General features: G+C 44.7%; 1 protein-coding gene and 1 non-coding gene across 4 annotated transcripts in view; both read right to left on the reverse strand.

Annotated features, from left to right (window-relative positions):
* FGF1 (fibroblast growth factor 1) overlaps positions 1-20,874 on the reverse strand; it is a 91,825-nt gene that overhangs the window by 14,390 nt on the left and 56,561 nt on the right. The window contains exons 1-2 of one of the 3 annotated variants that reach the window (XM_042938093.1): positions 18,526-18,968; positions 5,147-5,351 (exon numbers count right to left, since the gene is read on the reverse strand). In XM_042938093.1, the coding sequence (XP_042794027.1) occupies positions 5,147-5,315 (169 nt within the window). In that variant the 5' untranslated portion in view covers positions 5,316-5,351; positions 18,526-18,968. Of the gene's footprint in view, positions 1-5,146; positions 5,352-18,525; positions 18,969-20,874 lie in introns of those variants that run through there. The other 2 variants (XM_042938083.1, XM_042938087.1) reach the window with 2 other exon arrangements.
* Positions 16,872-16,996, reverse strand: LOC122202971. Its single transcript, XR_006194998.1, has one exon. It is a non-coding gene; the product is annotated as a small nucleolar RNA SNORA36 family (small nucleolar RNA).

Raw genomic sequence — 20,874 nt, forward strand, 5'->3', positions numbered from 1 at the left:
GCCTTGCTGGGCCAGGCGCTGGGCACATTTTTCCTACATGCCAGCCCTTGAGAGTTCCAAACCTAGATAGTCCCAGTGACACAGAGATGAAGAAAGGTAAGGTCAAGTAAGGAGGAAGGTCAAGTAAGCCTAGGGGTCAAGTAAGCCAGGAGGAGGGTCAAATAAGCCTAGGGATGATGAGGGTGATAAATAACATTTTTTGAGCACCTACTGTGTGCCTGGCAGTGTGTATAACATTTTTGAGCTTCCTACTTTCCTGTGACATGGGAAGTTTTGTCATCCTTGTTTTTAAAATGAAGAAATTGGGGCGCCTGGGTGGCTCAGTCAGTTAAGCGTCCGACTTGAGCTCAGGTCACGATCTCGCGGTCCGTGAGTTCGAGCCCCGCGTTGGGCTCTGGGCTGATGGCTCAGAGCCTGGAGCCTGCTTCCGATTCTGTGTCTCCCTCTCTCTCTGCCCCTCCCCTGTTCATGCTCTGTCTCTCTCTGTCTCAAAAATAAATAAACATTAAAAAAAATTAAAAAAAAAATGAAGAAACTGAGGCATGTGGGGAAGTAACTTCCCCACGGTGACAAGGAACTAGTAGACAGGGACCTACATCTACACCTATCTGACCCACATGACAGGCTTTGCGAATCCAGTATGTTTATTTGATCAGTTTGTGGGGCAAAACCACCATCACGGTATTGATGTCAATGGTGGTAGTGGTATGTGGAAAGAGACTTAGTCTTGGAAGAAGAAGCTATGGATCTGTGACAACCCTTCCCAGTTACTAGCTGGTCACAGGTCCTGTTAACTCAGTGTTTGCAGAGTAATGACAATTCATAACCTGTGGGTTAAGTGGAAATGAACGAATCTAACATAATGCGGGGCCCCTGGGTGGCTCAGTTGGTTAAGGGTCCAATTTGGCTCAGGTCATGATCTCACGGTCTGTGAGTCTGAGCCCCGTATCGGGTTCTTTGCTGACAGCTCAGAGCCTGAGGCCTGCTTGGGATTCTGTGTCTCCCTCTCTGCTCCTCCCCCATTCGTGCTCTGTCTCTCTCTGTCTGTCAAAAATAAATAAATGTAAAAAAAAAAAAATTAAAAAAAAGAATCTAACACAATGCCTGGCATATATCACGAGCTCAATAGGTATTTACTGAATATATTGTCGAATTTGAATTTATCTGCCACCAATACAATGCATTCACTCCTCAAATTAATATTTATTGGGCACTATACCAAATGCCATTCAACATACTGGATGCAAAATTGCAGTGTTGACCTGTAGGAGACAAAGTCCCATCTTCAGGGAGCTCAGTTGGGGAGAAAACCATTCACTAATCACACAAACAAATACAAGGAGATACGCATGGTACAAGGCACTCCTCAAATGTCCTGTGTCTGAAATGGAACCGGTCATCTTTCTCTGTGCCTGTTCCCTCCAGGATCCTCCCTCTCCTGGTGACACCACTCTGCTCATCTTCCAAAGAAAATCGCAGGGAGTCCCCATGGATCTTCCTACAATTTAATGTCCCTTCCCTTGTCTCATGGTCTGCAGCTTTTATTCTGTGCCTGGCTTTCCTAGAATGGCAGTGTAACAGATGTTCACAGCCTATAGTGATGATTGCCTACGACCATGATTTGAGGAGTTGTAATGGGATAAACCAAAAGCATCTTCTCTATGGGCCAGAGATTCCCACCAGTGGGGACAGTTTACTCAGAGCTACATTACACTGGCCTGTGCACAAGCATCCTTTGTAGGTTTATGCCACTCCAAGAAAGGGTTTGTGTCAGGTACTTGGAAATTTACTCTCCTGGAGGTAGGAAGAAGATAAGTTTTGAAAATATCCCAATTTTTCCCAGGGCAGATCCGCTGAATGGGGACAAAGAGAAGCTATGAAAAGGGCTATTTTTTACCTTGTACAGCTGGAAGGCATATGGTTCTATTTTGTATGATTTATGTAGATTTGTTTCAATATTTGATTGGCTTTTAGAAATATTCTTTCCAATGGAAGTCTTAGAGTATAGCTCTATACCTGTGACCACAGTGTCTAGTCATGTTCAAACTAATGGGAGGGAGTATCTTTGCTAATTATTTAGCCAGGGTCATCCCACTCTGTCCAACCCTGCCTGTCCAGATTGATCAAATTGATTCAGAACAACCCTTGGCATGAAGATGGACTGTGTCAGTACCGCCACTGGGCAGTAGAGGGCGACAGAACCACACCCAGTGGGTATATCCACACCAGGGAGTCCTCTTGCCTGAAGGACTTTTCAGCCTTGTCAGGCACACAAGTGATTTTATTCCCATTCCATGGGTGAGGAAGCTGAGTCTCAATATTTTCCCCAAGATTACACAGTTGGGAACCCTGGAGACATCTAAATTTCTAGACAGGAGAGGATGGTTGGAAGGGTCCTTGGGTTGAGGGACTTGACATTTATTTTGCAGAGCATTTTATGCAAACTGCAGAGAATGGTCATTGTTTAGTACTGCTCCTGACAGCGTGGGAATATGAATCCACGCTTTCTGACTCTAAATCTAGGCCCCCCTAAGTCTCTTCAGAGAGTTATGTGGATTATCCCATTCTCCAGGCATTGACAGGTACACGGATGGATTTCTGCTTACTCACCCCACGTACTCTGATTTCTGTCCTCCTTAGTCCTTGTTCTTAGTTCTAGAGTAAATAAATAGGCCAACACAACTCTGCATTTTGCCAGAGAGACCTTGAATCAAAACCGGAATCTAGACCATTGGCCTTCCTGGGAGACAATGTTATAGAAGTGATGAAAGGAAGGTCCTCAAATGTTATACTGTATTTCCACATGCTGTGGGTTGAGTATCTGGAAGTCCCAATGACGGTGATGACAACAGCAGCAATAGTGACCGCCGTGTGCTGAGCTGTTACCCTGAGCCACGCACTGTGCCAGCCACTTTCCTTAGATTATCTCATTTTATCCTCCCAAGGAACCTGGGAGGCAAGTAATATTATTCTTATTTTACAAGTGAGAAAAGGGAGGCCAGAAAGCTTACGTAACTAGCCCAAGTTCACTTGGCAAAGAGTCGACCCAGCATTGCCTGGAAGTCGCCCTCCTCACACATGCCTCCCATTTTCTTGTGCTACATTCCAAGGGTTCCTGACATCGTAGGTCAGGCGGCTGAACTCAGAGCACATTCAGAAGTTGTCCCCATGTTACATGCCCAGAATGCAATCCATAATGCTAATGATGGATGACAACAGTGAAGTCGCATGCCATTTGTACTAAAATTCCAGTACTTGGAATAAGTCCTAATTGTTGCATCTTGTTTTCTCAGATTTCAAGATTTCCCAGAAAAGCCAGCCTAACCCTGAGGAATACATCATCATGGTTGTCTTTCCCTTGGGATTCTGAGCACCAGAGAGCATCCCCATTGGTTCAGAAAATGGGTAAGATTTATCAGAAACATTTAAAACCCCAGAGGAATTATGAGGCGCCTGGATGGCTCAGTAGGTTAAGTGTCCGACTCTTGATTTCTGCTCAGGTCATGATCTCATGGTGCGTGGGTTCGAGCCCCATGTTGGGCTCCACGCAGATGGTGCAGAGCCTGCTTGGGGTTCTCTCTCTCTGCCCCTCCCCAACTTGAGCGTGCTTTCTCTCCCTCTCTCTCAAAATAAATAAATAAACTTAAAAAAAAAAAAAAAACCCAGAGGAATTAAAGCTTCTTTCCCTGTGCTGTGTGGGGCAGATCACGTGAATTCTATAGCTTGCCTCACACAGTGGACTACAGTCTAAGTCCATTTGTTTGCAGTAAATGTTACTTATACATACGTTTGACATACTAAGTAGAGTCTTTTTTGACTCACTCTGGTGCCTCGTTTTCATCAAATATAAGGCATTCGCTAGGCCTATTTGACGACAAACCACCAAAACAAAACCCCTCAAAAATCTAATCCTGCGGGTGCAGGCTTCAACATCAGTTTCCTTACTCTTTATCTCAAGGGTCTGCCTGGTGGTTGGGAAGGAAGAGACAATGCCTTCTGGTCCATAAGTGCTGGCTTCCAACCCCATGACCTTTGCATCTGAGAGTAGCATGAGCACCACTGAGGTGGTCATCTGTGCTTACGGCCTGCAGCCTTTGGCACATATTACATGAATCATGAAGACTCTCTGGTACATAAACCATCACATCAAAGCCAGTATTTTGCATTCTGTTTTAAAGCTAGTTCTGCAGAACCTTACTTTCTACCTGGGCTGTGATTATGCACCTCCTGGTTTCCTCTACGCCTTTCTTCCCTTGATTCACAGTGTGTTTTACCCGTTAGATCGCTGACCCTCTACGCAGGAACTAGGTCTGGCTTTTGGCGTCTCTCCAACAGCTAATGCTTCAGGGATGCTCAGGGAATCCCTGCTAACATCACAGCAGGACGCAGGCACCTAATATCAAACATGCACACCACTCACCGCAAGAAGTACTAAAGCAGAAGGGAAAGATTTTTATCCTTAGATAGTCAGGAAGACTCATTTCTCTAAAGTCATACCTCCATTTATCAGCACCATCCGAGAGCTAAGCTGGCAGAAAAGCCCAGAAGAGATGCTCAGCATTTGGCTTTAGCTTCTCTAAGGTCTGGAGAATGACTTTACCTCTCCCGGTTACCACAACCACATCTGCATGATCTGCAGAGCGAAAGCTGCATAATTTATGATGTGTAAGACTGTGATTATGAACTAGGATCTCACAAATCAAGCTCAGTGGAAACATAACCTGGAGAGTCCGTTCCCATGAAACTGAGCCCGCGTCTGTGTGTGGGGTTGACTGCCCCTGCCCCAGGTGGCCCTTCCTGTCGTAGAGCAGGCAGGGTCCTAACCGGCCTTGGGGGCCAGGCCTTTCTTCACTAAATTACAGAAACCCCGAAGAGCCGAACACTGGCAGCCACATCTGATCTCAAAGCAGTTGTATGAGGTCAACAGGCCATCCTTTTACGGTCTTGAAATAGGACCCCTTTAGGTAGGCTGTAGCTCTCACAGCTCCTTATTTTCCACACCTAGGCCCTGTGCACATTTATGTCACCCTGCCTGAACAGAACCTTGGAGAAAAGGGTACCCGTACCCAGATATCCTCCCTTCTCGCGTCCTTGACTAAGAAAGATACCAGGAAGGTCTGGGGCTACAAGAGAAATGGGTGCTTACTGTGCTGGTCGCTCCTGTCCCTCGTCCCATCCACTGTGCCATCTGGAAGGATCCTCAGGAAGTGGCCCCCGTTGCTACAGTAGAGGAGTTTGGGTTTCTTGTAATTCCCTGGAGGCAGATTGAACTTCTCCGTCAGGGCCGTGAAGGTTGTGATTTCCCCTTCAGCCATGGCTCAGCGGCTGCTGCTTAGGGTGTGCTTTCAAGGCTGTAAGAAATTAGACAACCCTATAGAGTGTCCCACCAGCCAAGGTGCTGCGTCCCCTTCCGAGACGGGAAGGAGAGCCTCAGGGCACGGGGCCCCTGCTCGGTTAGTAAACCACAAACTGCCCAGGCGATGCCCACAGCAAACGGGTCTGTGCGGTGGGCAGTGGTTAAGGAAGAAAGGTCTCTGGCATGGGAGGGATTTTCAGGACATTTCTTACTTCCCAATTGGCCACGGCTTTGGACAAAGCCATGCATTTTTTAGAACTTCAAATTTAATCATTTGGCCAAGGGAAAAAAAAAAAATAATGTTTTGGTCCCTCCTGATCCACACACATCCTCAAATTAAACACTGAAGTTGTACTAAAATAACACCTGGGTTCTGGCTGAAACCCACAAAAGCCGAGAGGCCGGCACTGAGGTTTTGCTCTCCTCCTCCCACTGTGTGGGCTGGGGACTGCCTGCCCCGTGTACGCAGATAGCTCAGATAGCCCGACTGTTCGGGACCTGTAGGAAAAGGTACGGAAGGGCCCTCAGACCGCCCGCAATAGAGACGGCCAAGGGTTCACCTGTAATGGCAAATTCTGGATTTGCTGGTGGGAACAGAACTAGAACCAGGGAACAAACACTTGGGGGTGTTATGCGGGATTTTGAAGGGCAGACACTGTCCCAAAGGAAACTTTATGAGACAGATCTTTTGGAGGTTCTGCCAGTGATTGCCTGCTTCCTCAGGTTTCCATACATTCTCATGTCACATAGAGAAGGTAGGTCTGGCTCTTGTACAAAAGCCAGCTTCATTTTAAGTATTTGTTAATAAGACATACTTAGTGTGACACAGAAACCATCATATTGCACATTATAATCCTCTAAGATTGTATACACCCACTATAGAGAGACTTATAGTATCAGTGTTAAAACACCCAGTGACATGAATCTAAGTTTTAAAAGGCCAAACTAATAGGGGCGTCTGGGTGGCTCAGTCAGTTAAGCCTCTGACTTCTGCTCAAGTTATGATCTCACGGTTCGTGGGTTCAAGCCCCACGTCAGGCTCTGTGCTGACAGTTCAGAGCCTGGAGCCTGGTCTGGATTCTGTGTCTCCCTCTCTCTCTCTGCCCCTTCCCTGCTCACGCTCTGTCTCTCTTGCTCTCAAAAATAAATTAAGAAGGGGCGCCTGGGTGGCTCAGTCGGTTGAGTGTTCGACTTCAGCTCAGGTCATGATCTCACGGTCCGTGAGTTCGAGCCCTGCGTCAGGCTCTGGGCTGATGGCTCGGAGCCTGGAGCCTGCTTCCGATTCTGTGTCTCCCTCTCTCTCTGTCCCTCCCCCATTCATGCTCTGTCTCTCTCTGTCTCAAAAATAAATAAATGTTAAAAAAAAATTAAAAAAATAAATAAATTAAGAAGATTTTTTTAAAGCCAAACTAATAAACAGAATTTTAAAACATCTACTTGTCCCACCATTTAGAAGAACAAAGCGCTGGTGATTCCAAGGACACACAAGGAAGAGGCGAAAAAGAGCCAGGGAACTAGTGCGGGAACTTCCTTACAAGTGTGAGTAGGTCCTGATTGCACACACTGATTATTGAGTGGCCTCATAATGGTAGTGATCATCATCATTAACATTAACTTGTAATCCGGGCTATAAGGTAACTCCTATAACCTTCATTATTACTCTTTGAGACAGACACTCATTATCCCCATTTTTTTGTAAAATGACACCAGAGCTTATAGACATTCGATGGCCTGTCCCAGGTCAACGCCTACTGGGTGGTGGGAGCTGAGCCTCAAAAGGGGTGTGTTGAAAAAAAGCCATCATTTGCCCCTAACACCAGGAAAAGGTGAAGTGACTTCACTGATATTGCAGTGTCATTGCCAGAAGTGGGATTTTTACCCACAGTCTGGCACATACATCTGCCCCCATGAGTTCATTATTCATTACGTTATTCGTTTGTGATCCAGATATTGGCTATCACCACCAACACCCTCCACTTTTGTCCCTGTCAACCTTACAGTGGGACTCCAGGCATCTCCTCATTTCCCAGGAGACCCTACATCACCAGGGAACACCGTGAACTTCGCGGAAGGCCTGCCAGCCTCCCGCATCCCCTGAAGTAACCATCCATCCATCCATCCATCCATCCATCCATCCCCAGAGCAACCTCATAGAGTTGCTCATGTGGAAGGCAATTCCATCATAAATTGAGACAACAATTTGAGTAATTGGTCCTGGTGACTTTGGAATTGGGGTTCGTGCTGGAAGCATCTCGTTGTTTCTTTTGCTCCAGGCATTTTAACATCTGTGGTACGTGTCTTCCAGTCTGTACTCACGTGAGCTCGTTACTGTCCCCACTTCCAGCCATGGTTTGCCGTCCCTCTGAGTAACCCCGAAGGGAATTTTGCATACACTATATAAACTATGTTTAAAGTCAGGCCATCTGAAATATCCTCTTCACATGTGACGAAACTCTGTCCAGCTCATTTCAGATAATACAGTAACAGATTGAAAATGTTACTTACATCCACAGACTTTATCTCCCGTGGCACCTTGCTTTTGCTTCCCAAACCCACATTCTCTCTTCCAAACCCTTCTTATTCATCCACAAGCCTCTACATCTCTGGGCCTACCTCTCTCTCTCTCCCTCTCACGTCTCTCTGTCTTTTTCTGCTCAGCCCTTCTTCACCCAGCTTCTTAATCTCCCTCTCATTCCACTCGCTTCTGGATCCCCTTTTGATAGAAAGCTCTTTAGCTCTTTCCAGGTTTGACATCCTCACCCGTCACCTCTCCATTGACACGCAATGGTGATCAGTTCCCCGTTCCTTCAAGTACAGCCAAGAGATAAAAAAGATTTCTTTGTTCCTTTTCTCCCCGCAAGCACTTGCTAAGTTGTCTACTTAATTTGGTACAGGAGAAAATAATTATATACTGGTGGATATATATTTGCCATTTAACTGTACAAATAGCCATTCATGTCGTCAGTCTTCGGGGGATGGACTTTTGTTTCTTGTTGTCCCTGGGTTTCCTCAAGTGGAGGTCTCCATGGGCCCCTGACTGTGCATCAGGTGCAAGTGAAGGATGGCTTCCCTTCTAGATCCAGCACTGGCGGGGAGTCTCCGTTAAGTTGTTGTCTAAGTGTTGGGTATAGATTTGGCTGTATCCATTTGCATTTGTGCTTCCAGCCCTTTGGGATGAATGGGAACAGATACAGCAGAAGGCTCCTGTGGGTAGAGGCAGCAGCCGTGGCCAAGGATTGTCCCATGCTCATGTGCTCATGTGTGTATAAGCCACGCAACATAGACTTCACCACTGTGGAGCTCTCCCCAGATTAGCAACCTCGGCCAGAGACCAGCAGGCCCTCAGGTGTCCCTTCCTTTCCATCACAGTGCCATCTGCTGTTATAAAGCCACGATTCTGCTCTTTGCCTGCTCCCCCCCGACCCCCACCACCAGTAAGAGGGACAGTAGTGGGGGTGGCTGTACTAACTTCAGATTGCTCCCATGACCCTGCAGTTCACATCCATATCTGGAAACCTGAAGGGAGGACATGTTAACTCCTGAAAATAAGCTTTGAGTCAACCTGAGGCTGATAGTCTGTGGCAGTGGGATCTTTGAATGAGCTGAAACATACAAAAAGTAAAATCTCTTTTTGTTGCTGAAGGAAACCCCAGAGGCATAAAAACGCCTTATTTATTTATTTATTTATTTATTTATTTATGTATTTATTGGCTCTATTTACAATTTACCTACATTTGAGGCAGTCGTTAGTCCTAATTTCCTTGCCTCTTCAGGATTTGTTAGAAGATAGGGATAAAAGAAATCTATGACATGATAAAACCATTAAGCAACAGCCTTCGTGGGCCCTTGGGGGTTTTCACAAATTGCTCTAATAAATGAGTCCATTAACTACATGAAATCAGGCATTAAGCCTAATGGAAATTTATAAATTCTGCTTCTTGTTATTATTCTCTTTTTGTTGGCTGTCAGGGGTATATCTGTGTATATTTGTTGGGACATGGAAAAAATCAAGCCCAGTGGGCTTCTTGTCATCGCTGTGTGCTAAGCCCAGCCCTTTGAGATTCGGGGCACTGGTGAGACTTAGGGGAAAAGCCGGAAGATTCTCTTGACTTATCAGTGACACCAAAGTAAGGGCAACACGAAGCGTATTAGAACATCCGTGGTAAGGCTGGCATATTTTGTCAGCTGTAACCACTCAAAGAGAACCTAAACTGACACATGTCTGAAAGGTTAATAATCTTTCACAGTATTCATAACAGCACTTAGAAAAATGTGATGTGACCTATAGGAGATGTGAGTCACTGGTTATGTTGAACTAGTTGAAGCCTGGTGTGGTCTAGGTCAGCTGCCACTGAATGCTGTGTTTAAAATAATTTTTCAATTGGAATGAAAATAGAAGTTTTCATTCTCTCTCATATTTGGGAGAAATTGGTTAAGCTCTTTCCTCCATCATTTAAGCCACAAACGTAGCAGAGGGGATGAAGGAGGTAAAGGTAAGCTATGGTTATGTAAGAGAGAATCCAGGCCATTTCAGACTCAGTTCTCAGCTCATCAAGAGTTGTTGAAGGGACACTTATCAAGTCCCCGATTTAGGAGACATGTGTGTTCAGTTCGGCCCTGGAAACTAAACTAACAGGAAAAATTTAGGGTTCTAAGGATCCAGGAAAGGCAGTTGTGGGGAAGAGCAGATAGAGAGGGAGACACAGAATCTGAAACAGGCTCCGGGCTCTGAGCTATCAGCACAGAGCGTGACGTGGGGCTTGAACCCACAGACGGTGAGATCATGACATGAAGTCGGCCACTTAACTGACTGAGCCACCCAGGCGCCCAGGGTTTTTTTAAATTTTTAACCCCTGTCACTGCTTAAGTAATGCAGAATACCCATGAAAGGGAATATTTTACAAATATTCTACCAAATGTGTAATGCTACCAAAGGTAGATGTATAGGCATCTGTCAAGATGATGATTGGATAAGTGTCCTCTGACCAAGCGTATGTAAAATAGGTCTCACCTTTGGTTCCAAATAGGCTCTAAGTTCTTGCTCCCTGTCTCCATCAGTGGCATCACCCAGAAGCATTAACTCTTAGAGATGTTAATTAATCTTACATTTTATTTTATTGAGTCACATATGCATGTTAAATGTTAAGAGTAACCACTAAAAAGGGGCACCTGGGTGGCTCTCTCAGTTTAGCATCTGACTCTTGATCTTAGCTTAGGTCATGATCTCACGGTTCATGAGTTTGAGCCCCACCCATGTTGGGCTCCGTGCTGACAGCATGGAGTCTGCTTGGTATTCTCTCTCTCTCCCTCTCTCTCCAGCCCTCCCCCACTCATGCTCTCTCCCTCTTTCTCTTTCACTCTCTTTCTCTCCCTATCAAAATAAATAAATAAACTTTTAAAAAATTACAGGCACCTGGGTAGCTCAGTTGGTTAGGCATCTGACTCCGGCTCAGGTCATGATCTCGTGGTCTGTGAGTTCAAACACTGTGTCGGGCTCTGTGCTGACAGCTCAGAGCCTGGAGACTGCTTTGGATTCTATGTTGCTCACTATCTCTCTGCTCCTCCCCTGTTTCTCTCTTTGTTCTCTCTCTCTCTCAAAAATAAATAATAGCCATTAAATTTTTTTAATAAAAAAAAAAGATTGACCACTAAAAGAAAAGAAATAGAATGCAGTGATTCCAACCAGCAATTGGTGAGAATAGGGGAAATGAGGTGAAAAAAATCTGTACTTATCCAAAATAATCTAGAAAAAGAATAGAAAATCAAAAATAGTACTCAAAATTAGGTGGCAGAAATAAATCCAAATATATTTATATTCACAATAAATGTAAGTGGACTAAATTTACTAGCTACTGGATTTTTTTTTATGTTTATTTACTTATTTTGAGAGAGAGAAAGAGAGAGAGAGAGAGAGAGAGCAAGCATCAGCTGGGGAGGAACAGAGAGAGAGAGAGGGAGAGAGAGAATCCTAAGCAGGCTCCATGCTGTCAGTGCAGAGCCTGATGTGGGGCTCGGTCTCACAAACCATGAGATCATGACCTGAGCCAAAATCAAGAGTCAGACGCTTTAACCAACTGAGCTACCCAGGCACCTTGCTACTGGATTTAAAAAAATTTCACCTATGCTCTGATTATAAAAGACATGTTTAAAATGTAAGGGCAGAAAAGTTAAAATCAAAAGGATGAAAAATAGATACCAGACCAATCTTAACAAAAATTAAAAGTTGGTATGGCTATATTAATATCATAGAAACTAGGTCTAAGGCAAAAAGAGTGATCAAGGATAAAAGGGATCACTGCATAATGATAAGTAGAATAATTAAACAGAAAGATATAAAAACAAAAAGATATAAAAAAGATATAAAAAAAAGATATAGTTAATGACATAGCCTCATAGCCTCAAACTATATGAAACAAAAATTCACAAAAATATAAAGAACTTGGCAAATCCACCACGATGGTGGGAGATTTTAATACCTTTCTGTCATAAATGATAAAGCAAACTGACAAAAAATATTAATAAAGTTGCAGATCAAAACGCACAATTAACAAGTTTAATTGAGTGAACATATCAGGGAACCCTGCATCCAACAGTTAGTGAACACTATTCTTCTCAAGGATGCATAGAACATTTTTGTAAACCGACGGTGTACCAGGTCATAAAGCAAGACTCAACACAAGTAGAAGAATCCATTTTGTTCAGACTATTCTGTGGGGAGAGTAGAAATCACTCCTATGCGTCCCATTAGTGACAAAACCCTTTCAACTGTACCTTTTTAATGTCTCTTAAAGTCATCCTCTATTCTCCATCCTCACTATGGCTGCTCACCACAGATGGAACACCTTGTCTCACCTGGGCTGCTAAGGCAGGCAAACGGCATCTGTCTTCTTCACCTCTGCAACCTTCCAACCCACTTTTGATTCCACTACTAATATCCTTTCGAAGGCATGAGTCTAATCATCATTCTCCTGCTGAAGATCTTTGCGTCACTGGGTTCTCTGCTGCCATCAGGATAAAACCCAGACTCTACCGTGACCTGTGAGGCATTCATCATCAGGTCCCTGCCTAACTCTGTTGCCTTATCTCTTATTGGCCTGTTCTTCTTGTAACTCCCCCGCCCCCCCCCCCAACACACACACACTCTCACATTCACCGACCAGCGTTCTCTCTCCCTTACTCCCTCCACCTTCTACCATGGCCTGACTAGGTCATACTCACCCTTCAAAAATTCATCTCAGATATTTCTCTTTCAGAAAGTTGATTTGGATACATCCCCCAGCCCTAACCTCCCTTTTCTTCTGCCACACCACACACACCAGTTTATGTTTGAGTTGATTTCCTAATGCTCCCACAGCAGCATTTCTTTTACCCTATGGAAGCACTGGGTATAATTCCCGCGTATGTTTCCCACCTATATCATTCGCTGGTTTCCCATTGCTCTCAGAATAAAGACTAAGGCCTTATCCGTATCTCTTTGTAATGTATATAATGTTGAGTCACTATGTTGTACACTTGAAACTAACATAATATTGTGTGTCAATTACATTTCAATTACAAACAAAATAAAATAAATAAAAGTTAACATTTACTTAAAAAAAAAATTCTACCTGCAGGGCTCTGAGGACTAGCCCTGGCTTCCTCCCCTGCCTCCTTTTCCACCATGTTCTCTACCCAAACTGGCCTTCCATTTGCTTGAAACCATTGTGTCCCTTTTCGCCCTATGATCTTTGCCTACACTGCTCCCTCTCTCTAGAGCGCTCTTTCTTTCTTTCCCTCTACCCTCCTTGCCTGGTTAACTCCTACGTTTTGTTCAAGCCTTAGTTCAGTTGCCAATTCCGCAAGGAAGACTTTCCTGACTTTCCTTAACTGGGTCAGGTTCCTCCAGTTCTCAAAGGACCGTTTAACATTTCCTCAGAGCTCTTACTTCATTTTTTAATTACACATTCATTCTTGTGATTATTTAATTAATGTCTCCCTTTATGACTGGACTGTCAGCTCCACAATAGTACAAACCAATCTGTCTTGCTTACCATGGTCTCTCAGTGCCTGGCAGAATGCCTGGCATCTAATGGGCCCTTGATAAATATTTGTTGAATGAGTGAATGAATATAATGTAACTAAGGTTACCTGACTGTCTCCTTCATTAGTCTCTGCAGCTCCGGAACAAAAGCTGTGCCTGTTTTTTCTAGGCCTTGCACTTAGCAAATGCCTCCACATAATCATTGTTCTCTGCATGTTTGTTGATTGAATCCCAGGCCAGTTCCTTCTTGGGAGCCTCTAGTGGAAACATGCTATCATGGGACCTAATTAGTAGGTGAGGTCTTTCAGGTATTAACAGAGAGGCTAAACCAAGAACCTAAATGGATTTTAAGTGGGTTCAAACTAGGCTGCTTGGTTAAAGCAGACCCAGGGGAGCCAGGGTGGGTCAGTCGGTTAAGCGTCCGAATCCTGACTTTGGCTCAGGTCATGATCTCACAGTTGTGAAATCTGTGCTCGCAGTGCCGCTGGGGCTGCTTTGGATTCCCCCTCTCCTCTCTGTCTGCCCCTCCCCCACGCCCTCTCTCTCTCAAAATAAATGAACTTTTTTTTTTTAATTAAAGGAAAAAAACCAGACCCAGCCTTTTTTCCATCTTGTAGAAAATACTTCCTTACTTCTTTGAAGGCAATATCATGGACTTGAAGGATCTCAAGAAAAGATCAGACCGTTTAGTCTCAAGTCTGAACTTTCTATCTAACCACAAAAAAAACTTGTAGGGCCTTAAAAGAATTCTAGGTTTTATTGTTTCTGCCTGGGAGTGCCAGGTTGGCAGGAACTCACTTCACACTCTCTGGTGAAGGAAAAATTGCCTGAAGAAAGAGACAGAGTGTTCTTCTGTCTTTCCCTGTCCTCCACCCGCAGTGATCTATACCAGGTCTGGGGAGGGAATCCAGCCATGGCTGACTGGCGGGACTAGCATCTCGGTGTGCTTTTCCCAGGCCAGTTCTGTTCCATGAGCTGAAATCTCATCTTCCAGAACTGGCAGCAAACTTTGGACATGGCCATGGGGTGGGCTTGATAGTGTCGTTCAGGAGATGGTTCCTACAGATTTGTGAAAGCCAATTTTTGAATATTCAAAATCTTCCTTCCTTCCTTCCTTCCTTCCTTCCTTCCTTCCTTCCTTCCTTTTCTCTGATAGCGGGTTTACCAGCATGCTGCTAGACTCAGGTTTCAGTCCTGGGTGGACACTCACTAGCAAACTCATTCAGTTTCACAGGACCTCAGTTTTCTCATCTGCAGAATAGGACCCCATAACAATAGCTACCACACAGTTGCTGTAAGCGTTAAGTGATCAGGCACATAAAGCACTAAGCCCAGCACTTGAAAACTTGTAAGCATTCATAGATGTTGCTTGATTATCATTCTCCATGTATCTTGTTGTCTTTTGCTAATCACCTGTGCTATTGATTGAGGATTAGACAAACTTGGTTCTTAACAACTAGTAATATTTTAGCAATATTTAAAACATATTATTTTCTAAGTACCATTACCCCTGATGTGCAAGTGATGCCCTCTTATTTACTCAGCAGCTGAATATGATGTACTGGTGACCATCCTCAGTGTGTTTCACAGGTTTGTGTGTTACCGTCCAGGATGACAGAGAACCTGTGGGTTCAGTAGTCTCTCTCTCCTCTTCTTTAATTTAGACTCTTTCTAATCCTAAAGAATCCCCAAGTTACTGAGAATAAACTGTCCCCTGGCTTCCAGAATCAAATATTCTTTGAGGGAGATCAAGATGTTATACTCTAGATGCCAACCACTTGTACTCAGCACCTGCCACGGGCAGACTGTTGGGGAAATTTAAGAAAGAAAATAAGGAGAAAGAAAAGGAAATGAAAAGAAGGACCTCAAATCCCTAATCTACATTCTGAAATGCAACATGCTCTGAAAACTAGACATTCTTTCGTAACTCAGATTGTGGCAAAACCTGACCCAGACTGTCCTGAGACTGCTTAAAGTCTTTATTTATCACCTATGTGTTCATATGTGTGTGATCTGGTGCAGAATCGCCAATGTGTTTGATTATAGGGGACTGCTCCAGACCCCACAGAAGTTCTTCCTTAATATACAATAAATGCAACCAATTGTCTTTCTAAAATCCCCCAAATCCTGGGTTCAGAAATTTGTCTAGCTTTTCAGATAAGGGATTCCGGCCTGCAGTAGAAATCACATTGTCTGTCATATGGAGGTTAGAGTCTGGCCATACCAGATCAATCAAGCCGAGCTTCCAATAAGAGGGGCATAGATGCTTGGACCACGGATAGCTGGCCGGAAGTGCAGCCTGTAAAGCCAGTCCAGCTGTATCACCCAACAGCTCAATCCCAGTCTTAGCCCCCACACTCCTTTATGAGGAGCAAAAGATATAAGCAGATACACACACTTTCCCAATGATCTCCAATATCCATTATTTGTTCCCTGGGTTCTGGATCTTTAATTCTCTGCAGTGTGGCTTCTCTGCCCCTAAAACGCTGACTCCCATAGAGCATCATTCCGTTGGAGGTCAGGAATTATTTTAATGCTTAGACAAAACACCCTGTAAGAGGAACCACAGAGCACTCCCTGGCATCGCGACATGCTCTGATGCCCCAGTTGTGCCCGAACTTTAATGGTACACCCTGGCCCAGAGCATCCTGCAGGCTCGCGGCCATCCTGAAGACCAGCACGTGTCTTAAATGGAAGTATCCTTCCTACAGACTGATGCTTTAAAGGCCTGGGCTTCCAGCCAAATGCAGAGCAATTCTGCAGGGGCTCCGCCAGCCCTGGTCCCTTCCTCTAGCCTTCCCTTACTGATGTGCCTCCAAAAATCTTTTGAAAATGTTGTGCAAGTTACAATCTCCAGAACCAGCCCACGAGGACATTCCTTTCTCAAAGACAGCAGACCTTCCAACTCACAGGATGATGGTTTGTTTGCTAGGTCTTTTTTCTTCCCTCCTGAGCTACAAAATTTGGCTTCTCCAAGCTTAGTCTTTTGAAGTAAGTGTTTGTTATCTCTTTGGAAATGCTGGGGGCTTTCCCTACCATATGTTTCCCAACAGTCTGTTCTGAACATACCCATAAATAATCAAATAAGCCCATAAATAATAAAATAGTGACTTTTTCTTGAACATTTACTATGTACCAGATCCTGTCCTAAGTGCTTTACATACATTATTAAAAAAAATTTTTTTTAATGTTTATTTATTTTTGAGAGAGAGAGAGAGAGACAGCATGAGTGGGAGAGGGGCAGGGAGAGGGAGACACAGAATCTGAAATAGGCTCCAGACTCTGAGCTGTCAGCACAGAGCCCAATGTGGGGCTTGAACTCATGAACTGTGAGATCATGACCTGAGCCGAAGTCAGATGCTTAACCAGCTGAGCCACCCAGGTGCCCCACATACATTATTTTAATTAATCCTCAGAGTTCTGTGAGATAGGCATTTTCTTTCTTTCTTTCTTTCTTTCTTTCTCTCTCTCTCTCTCTCTCTCTCTCTTTCTTTCTTTTGTAGGCTGGGAGATCAATGAATAGAGTGATATCTTCCATGTAATCGTCTTCCGTAGCCTGATCATGTCCCAAGATTTAATTAAATGAACAGGGAGGCTTGCCCTGAACTGAACTCAAGGCATTGCTTTTTTTATCCCCAGTTTGCAACTAAGGACACCAAGGCTTGGAGAGTTTAAACAGTTCGTTTAAGGTCATACAGATAAATCAATGTTAGAGCTGCAATCGGAAGGTAGGGTTTTCTGACTGCAGCGTCCATGATTGTAACTGCCACAGAAATATGGGAAACAGAAAAAATGTCTTTGGTTGAGTGATCCTTAGCTTCTCTATTCTGTTTATTCTCCAGTCCCCTAGCCCGCATAAGTCAGGTAGCCCCATTGACAGATACTTGTGTCTTGAGTGGAGTCTTTGCAAGTTCCTCCCGTGACACAGAACTGTCCCCTTTGAAAGCACTATAATGGCCTCACCAGCACTTTCTGATTGGCCCAGTGGCAGTCAAGTCACTCTTAGCTTTTATCACAGTAGAATCACTTGCCATTGCTTTTAAAGGACTGGGGTGAGCCCAGAGCCCACTCTGGGAACCCATTGGATAGTCCTACTTCAGACTGGGCTGGAAAGGCCATGGAAAAGGGAAGTTCTCATAGACCTGGGCTTTGGTTTCTGCTGTGTTATTAACTATTTGCATGACTGAGCAAGTCATTTAATCTTTCTGATACTCAGCTGCCTCTTCTGTAAACTGAAGCTATTAAGAATACTGATCTCAGGGCGCCTGGGTGGTTCAGTCGGCGTCTGACTTCAGCTCAGGTCATGATCTCACAGTCCGTGAGTTCGAGCCCCACATTGGGCTCTGTGCTGACAGCTCAGAGCCTGGAGCCTGCTTCTGATTCTGTGTCCCCCTCTCTCTCTGCCCTCCCCCAGTCACACTCTGTCTCTCTCAAAAATGAATAAATGTTAAAAAAAATTAAAAAAAATACTGATCTCCTCATGGTGCCATGACAAAGGAATAGAGAAAGGCAGGCCTGGGAAGGGTCTCACATACAGTGAATGCCTAGGAAATAGAAGGTGTTGTTATGGTTGTTAATTAGAGCCTGTGTTAAAAATTTTTTTTTAATGTTTATTTATTTTTGAGGGGGGGGGGGGAAGAGAATCCGAAGCAGGTTCCAGACTCTGAGCTGTCAGCACAGAGCCTGATGCAGGGCTTGAACTCACGAACTGTGAGATCATGACCTGAGCCGAAGTTGGACACTCAACCAACTGAGCCACCCAGGCACCCCAGTAGGAGCCTATGTTTTAATGCATGGATTATTTGCATTTTTATGGTACTTGGAGTTTCACAAAGCATTTTATGTGGGTAAGCAGGCATCTCTAGGTGCCTATGGTGTAGATAATATAAGAGGTATTTTATAATCATTTTGTATTTTTTATTCCTCCTGTTACATGAGATAGGTGAACACTTTGTCTTTTTCTCTAGCCAAGAGAAGTGTGACACAGAGAGGCTGAACAGCATATCAAAGCAAATCTGTGGCTTAGCCAAGAGCAAAACCCTGAGTCCCAAGACATCACTTTATTATGTCACGCCTCTGTTGGGCAGCCTCATTTCAAGGGCCCCATGTTCATTGAAAACACTGAAAAGTAAAAAAAGACAAAACTCACATTTCTGCCAGACAGATGATATCCAGGCGTTTCTGGAAGAATGATTAGCAATCCCGGCGTGAGGTTTTGTGTTGAAGGTGCTTGGATACGAAGGAGGAATGTAAAACCCCACGGAGCTCGTTTCACATGTCACAGTCTATTCTGGATCTTGAAAGTGGGCCTCGGAGGCCCCAGCTGTGCCCCAAGAGAGCTGCATTCCTGTGGAGCCTTCCAGCACCATGCAGGAGGCAGGGGGTGGGGAGCAGGGCCCAGGATTTGCAAAGGGACCCAGTGGGTGTCTCAGCCAAAGAGCAGGAAGCAAATAATAAGCTACCCCAGCGCCAGCCTTCCAGGGCTTAGTTTTTGCAGAGCCTACATTAGGACAGTATAAACCTTGTTTTCTTTTGCATTATTTCTTTTTAAGGACTTTGGCTATTTTTAGAGGTTCCTTCCACTTGCCAACTCTCTTTGAACCCACACAAAAAGTCCAAAAGGGACCATTCTCCCGTCTCCCCAGTTTGCCCTGTTTCAGCATGCCCAATGCTCTCATGGTCCTGTGACCGTGTCATTGGCATTCTCCACACAGGCCTGCACACACCCCAGCTGTTGGCAGGAGCCAGGTGGGTTTTATGGGAAGGAGTTGGAGCAAGAGAATATGAGCAAAGGCTCTGGGCAAGGACTGGTGTCTGATAAGGGATGAAAGAGCTTGGAAGTGTGCTGGAATCTCGTATCCAAGAAGGTAAACTCAGAGATAAATCTGCGCCCGGTATCTAGCATCTCCAGGAAGGTGCACACTGTGCGTCCCACTCATAGGTAGGTACCGGGAAGCTCGACAGTGTGCTCGTCTGTCAAACATGGCCTCTCACGGGAGTCTGCTTTCATTCTGGCAGGTAGTTCAAAGCATGGTTTGCTTTCATCCCTGCAACTCCTCATGGCTTCTCTTCTTGTTTATTTCTTTTTTCTACGTAACCTTTCCAAGCCATTTATACCCCGCACTATCCACTGCTCCTCTCTCATGCTTTAGAGATCAAAGTGCTACTCTTTTGGGTGGGGTTGTTTGAAAAATGAAGAATTTCTACACTATTGGCCTTTGAGAGTAGATTAGGCAACAGGAGGTAAGAAGAAATGTCAGACGGACTTCTCCTTACTTCTCTAGGCTGCCATCTTTTTGTACGTAATTTCTGCTGGCTTTCAAAGGTCCTGCATTCCTTGGTTCCTCCTTGGTGTTGTCAGGTTCAAGGGGCTCCTCTGGAATTCCATAAATCTAGACATTTAGATGGGTGTGGGGCAGACAGGAGGCAGAACATTTTCCAACGTTCCCCAATATTGTGTTCTTTTTTTTTTTAATGTTTATTTTTGACAGGGGGGGCAGGGGCAGAAAGAGGGGGACAGAGGATCTGAAGCAGGTTCTGTGCTGACAGCAGCAAGCCCGATCATGGGTTTGAACTCACAAACCACAAGGTCATAACCTGAGCTGATGTCAGATGCTTAACCGACTGAGCCGCCCATGTGGCCCGCCAATATTGTATTCTTGACCCCTCAGTGGTGAGAGTACCTTTCTCAGCGATATGTTTGTATAGAAAATAAGTCAGTGGTATTGTTTTTCCAAAACTGTCCTCCGTAGGAGTAAGTCATTAGGTTGTAAAGTTTCACACTCTATAGTGGGAGTTTGGTTGATTTGATTTGCAAAACTTCTTAACACTGCATTTTCAGCAACATAAGTATTATGTGAAGCAGGGTTTCTGCCTGCCTCCGTGTGCCTAAATGTGTCTGGCCCACCCTGTGTAGGGTAGCTCCCTGCACTCCTCTGTGTATGAGTCCTGTATAACACTTATGATAATTTATGACTTTATGTATGTGTTTGCTTACTAGTTATTGACTGTCTCATGCCAACCCCCTTCCCAAACACACACACACACACACACACACACACACACACACACACACACACGGTGGACTATGAATCTAATGAGGACCCGTAATCAGGTTTGTTTTGCTCACATATGTTAGTTCCTAGATCTGTGCCTGGTATGTTATAATTTTGCTCAGTGAATATTTGGGAATGGATGAAGTCAAGAAATATTTTCTTAGTTGGGGCGCCTGGGTGGCTCAGTCGGTTGAGCTTCTGACTTCGGCTCAGGTCACCATCTCAGGGTCTGTGAGTTCGGGCTCTGCGTCAGGCTCTGTGCTGACAGCTCAGAGCCTGGAGCCTGCTTCAGATTCTGTGTGTGTCTCTCTCTCTGCCCCTCCCCCGCTCATGCTCTGTCTCTCTGTCAAAAATAAATAAACGTTAAAAAAAAAAAAAGAGGGGCGCCTGGGTGGCTTGGTCGGTTAAGCGTCCGACTTCCGCTCAGGTCATGATCTCACGGT

Source organism: Panthera leo, chromosome A1, assembly GCF_018350215.1.
Source record: "Panthera leo isolate Ple1 chromosome A1, P.leo_Ple1_pat1.1, whole genome shotgun sequence".
NCBI classification, from domain to species: Eukaryota; Metazoa; Chordata; class Mammalia; order Carnivora; family Felidae; genus Panthera; species Panthera leo.